Source organism: Tachysurus fulvidraco, chromosome 11 (genome assembly GCF_022655615.1).
Source record: "Tachysurus fulvidraco isolate hzauxx_2018 chromosome 11, HZAU_PFXX_2.0, whole genome shotgun sequence".
NCBI lineage: Eukaryota > Metazoa > Chordata > Actinopteri > Siluriformes > Bagridae > Tachysurus > Tachysurus fulvidraco.
This window is the reverse complement of record NC_062528.1, coordinates 11,623,812-11,641,248: the sequence shown is the minus strand read 5'-3', so window position 1 is coordinate 11,641,248 and position 17,437 is coordinate 11,623,812. Positions and strand designations below refer to the sequence as shown.

At 40.9% G+C, this 17,437-nt stretch overlaps 1 protein-coding gene across 11 annotated transcripts in view; it reads left to right on the top strand.

Annotated features, from left to right (window-relative positions):
- bcas3 (BCAS3 microtubule associated cell migration factor) overlaps positions 1–17,437 on the top strand; it is a 185,005-nt gene that overhangs the window by 101,075 nt on the left and 66,493 nt on the right. Inside the window, exon 24 of one of the 11 annotated variants that reach the window (XM_027147723.2) lies at positions 11,243–11,647. The exons of 9 other annotated variants lie outside the window; for them this stretch is intronic. In XM_027147723.2, the coding sequence (XP_027003524.1) occupies positions 11,243–11,388 (146 nt within the window). In that variant the 3' untranslated portion in view covers positions 11,389–11,647. Of the gene's footprint in view, positions 1–11,103; positions 11,648–17,437 lie in introns of those variants that run through there. One more of the 11 variants, XM_027147726.2, reaches the window with a different exon arrangement.

Here is a 17,437-nt window from a genome sequence, read left to right as displayed (position 1 = left end):
TCTCTCTCTCTCTCTCTCTCTCTCTCTCTCTCTCTCTCTCACACATTCACACATACTCTGTAGCTCTTACTGTTCCTCTTGCTCTCTCTGCTCTTTCTCCCTCATGGTGAGATCTGTGATATCAGAAGAACTAACCTCACTTGACCCTTTTTTGTTCATTTCGCATGGATTCGGGTCGATTAGAGGTCTGATTTATTAGTAATAACTGTCAGGTTGAATATCAGTGAAACCATTGAATCTGTTAAACTAAAGTATTGTATAATACGCATCATATTCATTCATATTGAAACCAGCAAAAATCAGCGATTCTGCTGTGCTTGCAGTTCTTCTTGTTTTTCCTTTCTTGCTTTCATCATTCTGAATACTGACACTTCCTATCCTAATGCCTTTCCTTTTTATCTACTGCCTCTTCTTCCCCTTCTCTTCTATCTATCTATATCTCTCTCTGTCTTTCTCTCACTCTCTGCCCCCTCCCCTCTTTTTCCCAGTGGGGGTGTTGTTTATAGAGCATTATAATTTATAACTGAATAGAGTGGATTTAATTTCAGCGCTGAGGCTCGCCAGCAGGGCGCCAGGCTGCAATCAGAGGAATCAGTGCGCTGCGAGCCCTGTTGAATGGAAAGTATTATCAGCGGCCACAAACGGACACTGTTTCTCCTTAAACAACTCCCTCGATGCTCCCCGAGCCCGGCTTCTCTTTCGCTCCTCTGTTCCTGTTAGCCGCCCTCCCTCCCATTGTCCTTCATTGCCACTTCCCCTGCTCTCTTTTCTCCTCCTCCTCCTCTTCTCTCACTTCCTTGTTTCCTCTGCATCTCTCCTTTCTTTTTCTCTCTGTACTGTATTAGATTTTCTGGGGCTGTTCTGATGATGCTGGCCAAGCTGGAGTAGGAGCAGTTGATATAGTAAACAAGACTGTGTCACGATACATGACGTAGGAAGTATCGTGATCAATTTGCTTCCGCGTTTTATTAATCCTCTGACTCGCTGGGCTTTTAATTAGATTCCTACAGCAAAAACAAATCTATTTTAATAACGAATCACCTCTTTGAGGCTTTGTGTTAGAAATGATTTGACATCTCCCGGGGGGTATAAAAAAAAGTTAACTGTAAAATTATTTCTCACCATATCAACCATATTATGTTTTTGAATCTTATATCAGACTGCTGTTCACATTTTTGGATTTAAACCAGCTCCAGGTTGTTGTTGTTTTTTTTTATTTGTCCGGTACACAGAGTTGCTCTCCAGCAGAACATGTGATTGCTGCATGAATTGCGTCTGTTCTGAAATGGAATGCAGCACTGCTATTTACAGAGCTCAGGCTCTGGGTTTACTGCAGTGTTCGACAGTAAAAGCTCGGCCCATGAGCCAGCGTTCCCTCCGTCTGCCTTCCTCTCACGCCTCTCTCATCTTTATCTTGGCCTCTGTCTCCTCTTTTCACCATCCCCATTCAAGTGTTGCAATTTTCCGCCCGTAAATCCTGCCGTGCGTGACTGGAGGCTGACTCGAGGCTGTCCTGCATTCTGACAAACAGAGAGTGTGAGTGAGTTAGTGAGTGCGTCACGCATCCCGCTGGGCGGCCGAGTCGGTTTCTACATGTGACCCCAAAACAGGAGTAATGATATTTAAATACCTCTGGATTAGTGGAGAGTGTGTGAGAAATGGTACGGAAGGACAGTGAGAGTACAAGAGGCTTCAGATGTACACGCCAGCTTCAGCAGTGTAGAAATGATTACTGTTACTTTACTATGATACAAAATGAGCCTAATATTGATTTGATGGATCCCATGATTGGGCTGTTATTTATCACCATTTCCATAGGTAACGTGTCAGCAAATTTAACACAGGGAATTCCATGTGCATTTCACAGCTTTTTTGTAAATAAATGCAGTCTATTTTCAGCATTTTATTTACACCTTCAAAAAACAGCATTACCTCCATAACTAATCCATTACCCTTTTTTTTCCAAGTAATTTTTTTCAGTAAAATTTGCTTAATTTATTTCTTTTTATTTTATTTTAGTCCACAGCATTCAACATTGTCTATTTATTGTTTGGAAAATTCTTAAAGTTACATTTTCACCAGGAAGTTACAGCACCTGCATTTTTGTTAAAAACCTTATCCAAAATAATCCTGAACGTAAAATATGAATTATAGTTGTTGTTTTTTTAAGTACCAAAAAAAACAATACTTTAAAAATGTAAATGTCGTTAATGTCATCATGCCGTTTGCCTGGGTTCAATTATTGCATATCTGTTTGTATCAACTCTGTTACCACTTAAAAATAAGAAGTTAACACATTTCTAAGGTTAAATGCATCTTTTCTTATTTTTTAATGTCCATCTATCTAATGTCATGAAAAGGACTACATGGCAGGATCATCAGTATGTTTTTAATACTATGTGAGGTTACACTTGCAGTGTCCCAGTTTTACTGCTCATTTTAATTATTATTAGTGCTACTTCTCCAGACTCACTCTTCACTTCCTCATTTCTGCTTCATCCCTCCTTTCTCTCTCTTTTCCCCTTCTCCTTCCATCTGCACCCATTTTTCCTCCCTCAGTCTCCTCTCAGCACTCAGCAGGACATGATTAAATTGACCATATTTTAATTGGAGAGGAGCAGCCAACTCTGTCTCTTCATTCAGCATAATTAATACCTTGCAGTTACACTGACTTAGATGAACTCGGTTAAAAACATTTTTCCCCCCACAAGAGTTCGAAAAGCTTTATGGACTCCGAAGAATAACACACACGTTTTAAGTGGGGAAAAAGTTGCAAGTCGTCATCAAAAGCCACAATTAGCTCATTACGACTGTTCGAAGCTGACAGACCACATGAAGAGGGGAAAAGTCATCTCTTTCCCTGCGCTCTCTAATTTCTCAGAGGAAGCTAGCAGGACAGGTTCAGAGGAAGGGCTCGTCTCATAAAGAAATACCCTATTTACACTGGAATATTGCACAGTAATTGTAATGGCATGGCCGGATTTTGTAATTCACCAGACTGCTGCAAGTCAGATCAACAATGATGAGCTTTATGAGTTTTTTTCTTTTTCTTTTTAAAAAACCAAAACAAAAACAAAACCAGAGCTCATGTAGCATTGCCTCAGTCGTATAGTGGCGATGTGGGACATAGGGTGCACTCAGGTAGCTTTGTTTTCTGTCAGTGAAAAAAAAAAATACAAATCCAGCAATTTTGTGCATCTGGTTTCAGTAAGCGGTAAAATTATAAAGTGATGATTTCACTAGGAAAAGGCCGGGAAGGGCATTTGCGTTTTTTTTTTTCCTTTGGCGATGATTGAGCCAGGGTCTGTTCAGGCTGCTGGTGTTTTATTCAAGTGTATTAAAACGGCTTGTTCTTTGCCCGCGTGACCATGGTTAGTAACTGTTACCATGGAAGAGGAGTAATGACTCTGTGTGAGTATTAAAGCAGCTGCCTGACCCCTGTTTATTAGTTGTGCGGAGCAGCCAGGCTTAATCAAAAGTTAACGATCCAGTGTAGGATGTACCCAGGGCGGTGCGAGGGCACTGCATTATTGTTGGTGTATGTGTGGGGGGGATTGCTGAGTGAGCTAAGCCAATAGGAGTGTAGTGTGGCTGGCGCTGGTTGGGGGGGAACACATGTGATGTGCCTGAGAGATCAAACCACACACTTGATGAATGTGAGGGCAGAGGGTGGGAGTGGGGGAGTGGCCCGTGCTCCCAGCTTTGAATCGCCGATCAAGGTCGTTCTCAGTTCATTAAATTATGCTGAGAGCCTTGGCCTGGTAAGCAACACACACACACACACGCACACAGAGGTATTGCTTTATGCAGTTATTGAAGTTCTTCTTTTGACCACGGCTCCTTCTGCGTCCACACACTCCATTTATAATTTGTGTGTGTGCACGAACTTTTGTGCGTGTGTGTGCATGTATTTTGGTCAGTGGGGTCTGAGCAGGAAAGTGTTACAGATGAAGCCAGCAGTTATACAGTGCCTTGTGTAATGTTCTGCATGTCGTGTGTGTTTTGGCTGCTTGTCACACTCATTTACTGGCAGTCAGCTGTACCTCACGACACACACCTCTCGCTTTCAAGTCATCAGTATTCCCATGTAATAACACTGCATTGGATATTCCCTTACTCACGGAGTGGCTTTGTTAGCCATTTTAATTATATTATATTATATTAACTTTAGCCCAAATAACTTAACACGCTACGCTGTATGTAACAAATAGCTGTAATAGTAACAAGCCATTGTGTTGTTTTTTTTTGTGTGTGTGTGTGTGTTTTTTTGGTTTTTTTTTGGGGGGGGGGTGTGTTAATTAAATTCCAATTTAATTGTGAAATAAAAGCAGTGAGGCAGAATGGCAAATGTTTTAGTATCATATTCGGATTTTTAATGAAATGAACAATTTTTCTTTTCTCTCCTGACACCACAAGCAAAACAACCTTTGCTCTCGATTATAAATTAACCAGGCAAAACCTCTTAGCAACTCAGGATTAAATCTGACATCAACATTAACTCTAGTACTATTCAGGGATTTTTTTTTAAAATCAGATTTATTACATCAAGAATATTTTTTTAAGCTATGACCATATATATATATATATGTGTGTGTGTGTGTGTGTGTGTGTGTGTGTGTGTGTGTGTGTGTGTGTATAATTAAAATGTATACAGACATGTATTTTATGACCTGCATGTACATGAAGAACATAATGGCATTTTACACAATGTTATAATTACTTATTAATATATTATACACTTGTGAGGAAGTGTAATTCATGGTAGTACTGAATTTTTTACAGACTGCATGAGTAGCAGTGTTCATGATAAATTATATCACCACTACATTAACACACTACACTACATTACAAGGCAAGGTGCTGCGTTACAAGGCTGCTAAATCCTGCCCTGATTTTTTTCAGCTACTGAAATAATCTACGTTTTTAGACATAGATAGATAGATAGATAGATAGATAGATAGATAGATAGATAGATAGATAGATAGATAGATAGATAGATAGATAGATAGATAGATAGATAGATAGATAGATAGATAGATAGATAGATAGATAGATATTTGAGGTTTAATCAAATTTTTTTTTCTAAAAAAAAAAGATAGATAGATAGATAGATAGAAACCAGTTTATTTTCTGATGATTTGCTGATAAGTCATTTTGGTGTCATATGGGGAAAACATCAAGGAACATCATGTCTGATTTAACAACATACATGGGAGGAAAGATTGGTATTGGTGAAAAGTTGTGTTACAAACAAAAGCATTATGTTGGGATTCATCAAATTAAGAACAGTATAAAGTGTCTGAATTGTTCATAAGCAACTTAAGGTCTCTTCATTTTATTACAATGGTGTTAGTCTTCTTGTTGAAGTAATGATATGACATTCTGACATTCATTGAAAAAATAAATGTTAATAACGACTACAAGGAGAGTTCGACAGAGGGGAAGGTGCTGCTCTGCATTACACGGGGTTGTAAGAATAGTGTAAGAAAAGTTGCATAACTGATTTCAGCTCTCTCCAGAATCACCAGAGGCCTTGGACCATGAAAGCATGTTCGTTTGAGATGTATGTGACATACATACACACACGCACACATGTATGTGCTTGCTTTACACATGACATGCTTCCCCTTTCCTCCCATCTGTCTCAGGCCTGACTCACACACACACACACACACACACACACACACACACACACACACACACACACACACACACACACAGACTGTCATGTGAGGTTAGAGCTGTACGGAGCAGTTGGGTACAGGGCATCTGGTCATCGCCTGAGGAGTCGGGCGGGCTCAAGTGTAAAGATCTTGTCATGCTCCACATGGCCAGACTGAGCTCTGTGTGTGTGTTTGTGTGTGTGTGTTAGTAGTGTGCCCTGTTTGTGTTGCGCATAATGTGCTCTGCTTGTGCAAATGTGTTTAGTGTGGGAAGTTAATGTAATATTCACGCCAATCCATTTACACATGGTCCATGCAGAGCTCCTGTTATGTGTCCATCCACTGGAGCAGAGGGGATATGAAGCAAAAGATTGTACATATTTATCATCCATATCTTTACATCATTAAGTTGTTTGTCAGCTTGAAAGAATTTTTTTCACCACAAGGAGGCACGGTTTCTTATACATTTTTATACCAAACCAAAAAGGTGCATAGGCTTCTAAACCTGATGGATAAAACCATTTTAAAAAACTCAAGAGATAAGTATATTTCTATTCTCGGCATAAACTGAACTCTGCTTGGGGCAGAGCCACAGCTTTAAACCAGATTTGGTGCAAACATGAGCGTACATCAAATTTTCAACCTTCCTGCAGGCGCATGGTGATTGGGAAGTGGCTTTAAAGCACGGAAATGGCTTAACTTGATTTAACTAACAGCTTCCACATAGCCTGCTGCTGAAGACACCAGTCTCTGTTAATGCCCAGGACTCGGATCAGACCCAGGAAAGCACACATTACAGCAGAAATGCTGCAGTTTAGGGTTAATACCTGTGGCTTTTTTGTCTACTCTTAGTTCGAAATGTACTGGCAGATGTGTCATATGTTGAGCCACTGGCTTTGGACTTTTTATTATTTCTGCATAAAGCCGCATCAGCACACCTCTGTGTTCTCTCTCTCTGTACAGAGATTACAGCATTGACATGGTCAGACCAAGTCATTACATAGAACACAAACACACACACACACACAGGAACATCTCTGCTAAAGAAGAAGAAACACTGGATTAGGTGCTGTTCTGAGAACAGAATCTGATGTTAAAATAATTTTACATAAATACACTTGGACTTTTCCCCCATACTCAGCAGGGTAGTTGTGCTCTTGTGCTCAACTTTGCTTGCTCCTGCAGTGTTGTACACATTAACACAGCAGCTAAAGAGTAACATTACAAGCCTGTGAAGCAGAAAAGCCACTTTTCTTTCTAATCACCAGCCTTCTAGGTCACAACGCTGTTTCATCATTCCTGACAGCAAAGGATTGCCAATATTATGCAAATTTGTAGCTTTGCTGAATTGCAGTGAAAAAGTGCATAAGTGTTCTGCTCAGCAAGGGGTCAAGGTCTGAGTTTCCCACAGCACGATTGGCTCTGAGATTCAGCGAGAAGCCAGGCGAATTCTAGGTGCCCTCTAAACAAGGTGGAGAGGAGAGCGAGGATGTTACTGGCCTCTCGTCTAGTTTTACATTCTGGCAGAGTGCACCATGACTCATGGGCTTGCAGCTCATTAAAGCAGGAGTCTGGGGCTCGTCTCTGTAATCAGCAAGCTCACCCGCGCCTTTGCTGCTGGATCTGCGGAGAGCAGAGCAGCGCCAGTCCTCCCAAAGCAACCGGCCATGTTTTCAATAAAGCCTCTCCGCCTGGATTTCTGCCGCTGCTGTATCAAAGGCTTGGGAGCCACAGGCCATGAACCAGAGCTTAAGTAGAAGGACTGTGGGGAAAGAGGGATAAAGACAAGAGAGCATCAGCATCGAATCACCAAAAGTCATCTTTTTTCTTCTTCTTCTACTTCTTCTTCTTCTTCTTCTTTTTTTAATCCATGCCTTGAGTGCAGCAACAAACCCTATTTTATTTTCTGTCAAACATGAAAGTAGGACTGGTTCTGACGCTTGTGCTTGACTGCTCGCGTTACCCTTTCCAGGCATGAAATTGAACACAGCGGGTACGACTCCGTGGCAGTTATGAATATGTGATTGCGTGTGCTCGGAATCTTTTTAAAGGAAGTAATGCTATCTGAGCAGAGCGAACATTGCGCGCCAACACGTAGCAGAATGAATTAGTCGCTGAGCCAAAACACCGGATACAGGGGGGGTATGTCTGTTCGTTGCATTTAACACATCACCCACGCAATTTGCAACCCCCTTCCCCCCTCCCCTTTCTCTTTCCCTCTTCAACAGGATTAGCTCACACCCACAGACACCGTTCACGGCGCCACTGACCTCTTTAACTATGACAGTTATGATGCTTTGTCTGTCTGCCAGCTCATCGGAAATGCAGGGCTGCTTAATCATTCATTTGCTCGGTTCTTGACCCTTGTGTAAAATTTATCTTCATTCTTGATGAATGCCAGTAAAAAAAAAAACCCAAGGTGGTTTGTATGGTTTCCAATTTTTCCCTTGTCTTATTTCCACAGTTGTAGAAGCATGAAGATATTCATGTCTGAATGAGATCACCAGTCGTTGGCATTTAACAGGCATATACAAGCTTTTTTTCTTTTACTTCTGTAATGTATTCACTCATTTATCAAATGTGATGTTACTCTACTTTGGGTTATGATTATATTAAGACATGAAAATTAGATTTTAATCTGAGGAAAATGGAAAAAGCTTCATTTAGCTGATAAGTGGGCATAGATTTTGGACAATGTGGTGTGTGTGTGTGTGTGTGTGTGTGTGTGTGTGTGTGTGTGTGTGTGTGTGTGTGTGTGTGTGTGTGTGTGTGTGTGAAAGAGACTCATGTGTCTGAGAGTGCTCCCTCGTTATGTAAATTAGGGTTCCGCCTCTTAAATCTCCTTTAGCAAATGAGCGGAAAACAGAGACCTAAACAGCTGTTGCTGTTGCAATCAGACATCTGCGAGACTGTCTCTCATTCTGGCAAGCTTACTACTCACTGTGTTGAACTGACCCTGTTTTGTACCCCAGGCTTTACCCTGATTGACATTTTTTTTTTCGTGTGCGCTTTGTTTGGGGATTTACCCCGTCTGACACCTCCTTAAACTTGGAGCAGGGACAGTCGGATAATGTTGTTAGACTTGTCTTTCTGTTGACAAGTAATGTGGGAGGTCTGCGAGCTGAACGCACTGACCAGGCGACCTCAGAAATCTGTCTCCCTGTTTTGTCTTCTGACATTCACTAAAAAGTCTTAAAAGGTTCGTCTTGACCTGCTGTACTATAAAAAAAAAAATATTATTTAACTATTACTAGTAGTAGTAGTATTAACATAAATAATAATTGCAGCAGTAGTAGCATTTAATTCATTTAAGTACTTTGTCTCTAACGCAATCTCAGAATTAAAAAGCACGAAGCAAGCAATCAGATAGTACAACGGCTTTCAAAGAAAATACATTTAGCATTAATGTTAGTAATTAGAAGTATAAAAAGTAATATAAGTATCGTTATGCTTTCATACTTCAGTTCAGAGCCTAGATTTTCTGCATACATTGTTGGGATAGATACAGAGCTTATATATTACTATCAATTAATCCATGCCAAGCTGTCAGTGTACACACACACACACACACACACACACACACACACACACACACACACACACATACACACACAGCTGTGTGTGTACTTCCACTGAGTAGTGTATTATCACTGAAAAAATTAATGTACACCCTTTAACCTCAGCATCTAAAAGAGAATGGTTTCATCGTTTAGTTTTTTTTGTAATGGGTGTGGAATGCGGGTTTGTATCAGTCTCAGACTTTGTATATATCTTAGACACTCACAGTTACCACACACCACACATCTTCACATCAGTGGCTAACTGAACATTGTTAAAAAGCAAAACATCACCACAAGGTCAGCTTTCTTGTTTTCCTATCATTTGTTTCCTCACATGAAACTAAAAACCTCCACACACTATAAGGAGTTGGCTGCACCATAGATTTTACCGATTTAGTGACCGATAAACAGTTGTGATCTCTGCTGTGTGGATTACATGCACACGTCATGTGCATATTATTGACTAACCCCAGTTTTAGCACATTAAACGTTTTGTGTCACTGCTGTCTGCACCAGATGATAAACTTTAATCCTGCACGTGTTTACTTGCTTCTCGCACTAGCACTACAGAAGCCGACGGCGGTATTGATCAGTGTTCAGTTTTAGCCGGACACTTCACACATTCTGGATGTAAGCAGTACTCAGAGTTTCCTGGCTTCGGCTCAGCTCGTCTCCTTCTTTTCCTGCCCTGTGCCACTGCAGCTGAACCCTGCACTTGGGATATTTTTAGCCCTGGGCTAAAGCTCTTCTCTCTTCTCATTAGCTCCCAGAGCTTAGTGGTCAGTCCACCATAGCTGCTTCTCCATAACTGTCACTCTCCTTTTCTCCTCCTCTTCATGTCTGCTCTGTCAGTGCTGTGGTAATGGCTCCCACCTCAGGCGCCACAGCGAGACCCACACAATGCCAGTCTATGTGTGGAGAAGAAGAAAAGAAGAGTGATGTGGTAATACTAAAGCCTCTGGTGTCCAACAGTTTTTGTGTTACACCACACACGCACACACACTATATTTATGTCTCTGTGTCTGTATATATATAAACACACACACACACACACTCTTCGTTGTTTTTTCTAGTCGAAGGTTTGTGCAGCTCGCTTGTGCTTATTAATCACCATGACAGTTAGTTAGATTGAATAGTCTTGGTCTACAATGTCCATGAGACTTATAAATTCCTAACACTTGTAAGAGCTATAAACAGCCGCTCACTCAGCAGCCAACTTCTTATTTTAAGTTAATAACACACAAAATAAAATGACACACATTGTCATGTTGTAAAGTCAGGACTCTACTGTGATGGGAAAAGTTTCTGAGCAATACAGGGCACTGACATTGAAGACTCGTTTATATAGTTTTATTTATTCAGTAACGTTTTTTTATGTAATCTAGTAATAACCATTTCGTCTGTTTATTAGTATATTATATAGAACTGTAATATAAGACCCTGAATGAGCTGAGCTGTTACTATAGAAACGATAATATATTCAAGTGAGCAGATTAATATAAATGTTATTATTGCTGTTACTTATAATATAAAGATTTTATTACTTATAATCATAATACAATGTCATATGTCATGTCATGATTTTAAATTGATTTAACATGAGCAGATTCACAAAGAGTGTGTAGATGTATTAATCAAGCCGAACCTTTGAGCAAACGTTTCCCCGCATTAGCAGTGTGAACGCCACTGCATCCCGTCCCTGGTCCTGCAGTGTCTGATGCTGTCTAATTGCACCTGCGTCCCCAACACTGTCCCTGACTGAATGATGTAGTACATGTGCATGCTTGAATAATGGCGGCCACCTCACCATTAAACACACACTTGTTGTTGTTTTTTTTTTTCTTGTTGTTTTTTTCTATTTTTGTTATTGTTCTCTACAGGTATATCCTAAAGAAGGCCCGTCCTGCTGTTTCTCTCTTTTTTTTCTTTTTTTTCAAGCATGCATATGTCCCACATCACTGTCACCTCCATCCTCTTTCTTTCCCCATATTTATTTGTCATTCATTGTGTGTGACAAAGCAAGGGAGAGGAGAGGAGATGTGAGGAGAGGAGTTACACAGCCAGCTCAGGGTCATGCTAGAGCGCAATGGAAGACATCTTCACTCCTGATTCACAAGGTTAGAAACGATAGAGACAGATGGAGCAAAATACGGACTCATCACTGATATATTGTTCATTAATGACCAGAAATCCTCGAGCTCTTTTCTCAGAAATGCACCGTGAATGTCGAGTGCTCACGTTGATTCAGGCCGGGATTATTTCCTCTGAGTCAGAGTATTTACTGGGCTTTTAAAGTCTTCAGCACAACCCACTTTTGTTTATCTCTAAGTATGTGATGTACACTGTAAATATTTCTATGTAATTTAGCTCTACCAAATAGACCCGATGTTGTCGGCTGTAACGTGTTTATTGCTTGTGGATGTTGTATGTAATGTTAATCTTAAAATAGTGCAATAAAGAATCTGAAAAAGAAAAGTCCAGTTTTTTCACGTGCATTGTACAGTCTCTCATAGCTTTACGTGTTCATTTATGTATAGAATTTGCAGAAAAACAGAAGCACTGCACTGAAGCTTGCTACATTCAAAATTTATAATCATCAGTAGGATTTTGGCTCAGGTTGAGGTAAAGACAGCCGTTTTAATACATAATTAACTTAATACATCTGTCCTTGTCTGTCAATGCCCTTACTGATACTGCAGAGGTGTAAAACATACTAACATCATGTTAACTATACACTTTAAGCTATTTCTGTAACTAATATCTGTATTTAGTGGGTCACTGTTTTTTTTTTTTTTCTGGCTCAGGGTCTGGCAATGACTAGCTGGGTAAATAACACCAGAGTGTGAACTTTGTTCTTTGACTAAGACATGAGCCGTTAAAAACAGAAGCGAGCAGCATGTGATTGAGGAGTGCTGACAGCACCGAGCTCGTGAGGACCCCTGTTACACATCAGCTCTGTCCAACATGTCCTTCTCTGTAAAACATCCTGGAAGTAGCCTGTGACCAGAAGCTGCCATTTGTTTAGATAAACTTTATGATGTAGAATTTTATTCTTCTTGGCTTCACATGATGGCACACGCCAATTATCAGCCCGCTCATGCTCACGACCGCACTTTGTAATCAGCTCCAACAATTATACCATTGAAAATATGCACTGATTGCTCTCCGTGTGTATTTTGGACTAAGCAGCCGAGCCAAAAACAATACCGGTCAAAACAAAGCAAGGGTTACATGGACTCACAATAATTTGCACCGCCTTTGAAGTGTCCAGTCCTGAAATTACAGTGCTGCCATAATGAAGTATTGCCATGCAATTACCCAGCAGTTTAGTGCACAGAGCCACAGAGCAGTGAAAGTGCAATGGGGTGTTGGGAGCAGAGGCCAGGCACTGAAACACGAGAGATAGCATGCTGTTTTTCTGAGTGTTTGGTGCTGTGTTTGTGTGTGTGTGTGTGTGTGTGTGTGTGTGTGTGTGTGTGTGTGTGTGTGTGTGTGTGTGTGTGTGTGTTTATGGCTGCACTACACAGTGTGAAGCATGTTTGGCTCCATGCTGGGTGGCCCTCACCTGTAGTGGACAGGCCTGATGAATTATGAAGTGGCTGCAATCTTGTTAATATTGCAGCAGCAAACATACAGCATACTGGCTCCAGCCTGCATGTTAACAGACTGTGCATTTTTAATTAATGCTTAGCTTTGATTCTTTATTCAACAACACTCTGGACCATGGCACAATGTGGCAGAAAAGTGGGTGATGAGTTATTTCTGGTGCCCAAGTACCACCAGGGGTTCTCTTCTACATTGTGCCTTGTGTTTCTTGGCTCTGCCCCATGGAGTAAATCATGAAGGGGCGATGTGAAGTGCTTCAGATGGACCACAGGTTTGGAAATGGTTTGTGTCTTTGTTTGTTAAACTGAAATGCTGTGAGATTAGGTTAGGATTAAAACACTTTGGGGTGTGCCGTAATCGGAAAAATATCCATTACTGAGTGATGCTGTTACTACCCTGAGGACTTTTGTTCCTCGTATGCCACATCAATTTGCAGTAGACACGGCATGCTTTGTAAACATTTGCAGTTTAACATTTAATATTGCATTATATCACAATATTGTTGCTCCTTTCTGGATTTTCTATTTTCTTTACTTTTTTCCTCTGTCTGGAAGGTGCTCTGATGACTGGAAACATGACTAGATGACTTGAATGGTAGATGATGTTTATTAGTCAAGTCCATCTAAATGAGTTATTTCTATATAAACGATACCGTATTAGAAGGAGTGTATTCATATAATCCTGCCATTTGAATTGCAGCTAAAGCTACTGTCAAAATCATGCTGCTGTAGAAAACATGAGAATCCAGCAGTACTGAGTACGCAGTACTGATCTGAGAATCCAGCAGTACTGTGGTGTATTAGTGTTATTCAGGAAACCATGGAAACACAAGTTGCTCATCATGGGCAGTTGACTCTGTGCTGGCAGGTTTCCACCCCTCCACTTGTACTGGGTTTGATTAAAAGCATGCAGAGAGATGTGATAAGTCTCAAAGTGACCTGTAGTAGATACATTGGTTGTTCTTCAGGTTATGCTTCCTTGTTTTAATTCCTGCTTCTCATTCCAGTGTTTGGACTTCTTACATACTATTTGATCTCATGTTTCACTGTCGTAGTGACTAAACACTGTTATGTGACATTATGCTTGGCCTGTCATTAGATGATAGCTAACCAGAATAATCTCTGACTGCAGGATTAAGAACGATTTCACTCCCACTTCTCAGGAGTCGGCTCTCATTTTTCCACTTCAGTGCTAGTGTATCAGACCATGCACAACCACAGAGGCTTGCATTTACAGTACACCCACCAGCATTTCATTTGCTTGGTGCTCCTACACTAACCTGCTCACAGCGCGAGGGTCAGGCTCGAAGCGCGGCCGGCTGAAATGAGATATATGCCCTGCTCAGGGACGGGAGCAGGGTCAGCAGCTGGTGGAGGATATGGCAATCATTTATAAAAATATGCTTTCTCAAGCCCACAAAAACAAAACCCCCAGACCCAACAGCTGGGAAGGGTTGGGAGTAGCCCCAAGGCTGGCAAGTTCCCTTCCAGATGGAAAGGTTAGTCCGGGGCTAGCCAGGCCGCTCCACTTAAACTTCCGATTCCCATTAGGTGCAGAGAAGATTGCAGGGGAAGGCAAGAGGAAGAAAAGCAATGAGCATGACTGCTCTGTTTTTTCACCCTGCTTAATCAAATAAAGCAGGAAGCTTCCGAGACGGAAGAATTGTGTTTATTGATATTTGTGCACGCTCTGTGCTGTTTGTTTTAAAAGTCCTCTCCGTCATTGTGAAATATTGCAATTTTTTTTTGTTGTTGACTTGCCTGTTTTTGAACCTTTTTGGTGGGGTTGCATCAGGGCTCTTATTTTTACATTAATGTTCCAATTTATTTAAACAGAGCCACTGGGAAATTTCAACCGACTGCTTCTACTTCAAGTAAATTGCCAAACAAATGTCAGTTTCTAGTAATAGTAGGCATTGGATTAAATAGCTGTACGGAGCAGGTCTTAAATAAAAATTGATGAGCCTCTCCACCCTTGTGTTGATGTGACACTCAGCTCAGTGTAGAAGTATTAGGGTCCTGCTGTGGGTATTGTGTTACCCCAGGCTCAATTTGGCTCTGTTAATATGTGCAGTTGCATTTTTTTGGGGTGCGGCAGAACCTGACAGACGGTCCATGGATTTGCCCTTAATAAGAGAAACGTACACATGGAAGCCCTGGGAACAGATTCACAGTGCACTATATAATGAAGGTGAATGAACCCGTGCCAAAAGCTAGTAACCTGGTATACAGTGAGGTTGACACGGGGTTCCCACAACCTGACAACTGTTTTTTTGAGACGACATGTGATATTCATTGAAAAGCACTGCTAAGGTTTACTGTGAGCGGACAGAGCGCTGATGTATTAAGCTCCATGTAGCCGGTGAGTATGTGATCACCATTAAGCACCGTTATATAGCTTTACTTATAACCGTATATGGCATAGGAAGGCCACGGCCAAAAACATTAGTCTCATACACCCAGCAGCTGCCCTGTTCACTTCATTATTTGAGAAAATATGAAGCAGACCATAAAAACAACTTCCTGTATCACACTCATTCTCAAACAGCATGCACATATATGTGTGGCAGCCTGAGGAAAAACTTCACATGCTGGAATTTAGACATTTTCTACTATCTAGTTTTGAAAACTGCAGGTTTTCCAGAGTTTAAAGAGTTTTTTGGTTGTTGTTTCTTTGTTTGTATCTTCTCATGGCATTTAAACACAAGCCTTATTATTGTCTCTTTACATGACTGAGCACTTTCATGCTGGAGGAGGAATAACACCCTGCAGTCTCTTGGCTAAATCCCTTATTATTAATGCTTTTTTTTTATTAGGTTGTTTAGAAATGTAAAGACTTTGCACTCTGTCGTGTGTTGTGTGTCTTATGTTCTTGTATAAGGATTTCTGAGCCGCATCCATCTAAACTCACAACAGGCATGTAAGGCAGTGTTCATCTATCTGTTCATATACAGTGCATATACTGCACACATCACACTCGGGTACAAAGTAAAAAATGTCTGTCCGAGGCCACGAAAGACGCGCATCTAGTTCAAACTCGGGCGGTTTCGACTTCACTGGGAACATGTTTTGAGTCAGACAAACCAAATACAGAAAGTGAACTAAATAAGTTGTATATTGTGTTTTTTTTAAAGATGTAAGCTGGTCAAAGACCAAAATTTGCCAGACCTCAGAGCTAGAGTTCTCTGTAAATATTATGTGTTCATGATATCTGGACCAAGGAGCCTAATAAAGAAACTACAAAATCACTGATGATTTAAACTACATATCTATATTATTAATGATTAATCATTTGGTTAGCACCGCTTCCATGTTCCAATTCATGCTGCCAAAGATTTGTTAATGTTTTCTTGTCATAATATTTCTGACCAATAAATAAAAGTATTATTGTTATGCTTTCAGTCCTGCTGCTTCCAACACTTTCCTCAGTGCAACTTTTTTTTACATAGCACAAAATCAAAACAAATAGCAAGCAAACCATAAATATCATAAAGACTTTCACTCTGATTCTAATTAAAACCAAATTGAAAAGATGGGTACGAGACTTTCCAATGATACATAACACGCTGTTATTGTTATGTAGCAGTGTAGCTGTGTATCGTGGTCAGTAAGGTCCTACTTGTGCTGCCGAAAACAGTCACTTTGCCTCCTTTTGGATTTCAAATTAAATGAATGAAGCTCTGTTTGATTTCAGCTGCATGATCTTTAATCTCCAATCTTATTATTCTAGTCATATCCGACTCGGAGACTCACAAAAAGCCAGGATGAACTAAGCAAAAAAAAAAGAAAGTTAACATATATTCATACAAGTGTTAACTGACATGACGACATAAGCTCTTTTGTGAGACAGTGTGATGTTTAAGACACTCAGCTCTAGTACAATGAGACACTTTGTCAGAGCACTGATACTTCTGGTGCAGTGTGACCTGCTTGTCTGTATGCTTTTTTTGTCAGGGAGTCGTGAGAAAGACAAATCACTCTCCAACTCTTTCTGTGTTTGCCAGTTTCTATCTTCACCCCCCCTCCAAACACACACACACACACACACACACACACACACTCACACACACACACACACACACTCCATGCGTGTGACTGCGTGTGTCTGTGTGAGTGTGTGCCGTGGTGTGTTTGTCTTGTCATGAACGCCGCTCTCCGTATGGTTGACTACCTGATCCTTCAGCTCCTCTGGGCCCTCAGCGCACCAGCACAGCTCGGGGTTGTGACCTGAGGGCCTGTTGGGGTCGCAGTGGCGGTCAGCGGGGGCAGGCATTACAAGCCCATTACTGCAGGAAATTGAAAACACAGAGCCCGGCTCAGACACAAGTCGCCTGCGTACTGACGCCATTTGTAGGACCTAATTGTGCTATAATTAAGACAAACCTGGAGGAAGATGGAGCAAGTGCCTGAGGCAAGAGGAAGGTCAGAGAGAAATGGAGAGAGGAAAGCAATCATCAGATTTCATACGCAATGAAACAATCTCACAGTGTTAAAATGTGGAAATGTGTGTGTTGGAGGGCGGCTCTTTTATTTTTCTTTTCTTTTTTTTTCTTCTTTTTCTCCTCCGCAATGTTTCTGTTTCTATTAAAGCCTCGCCTATTAAGACTCT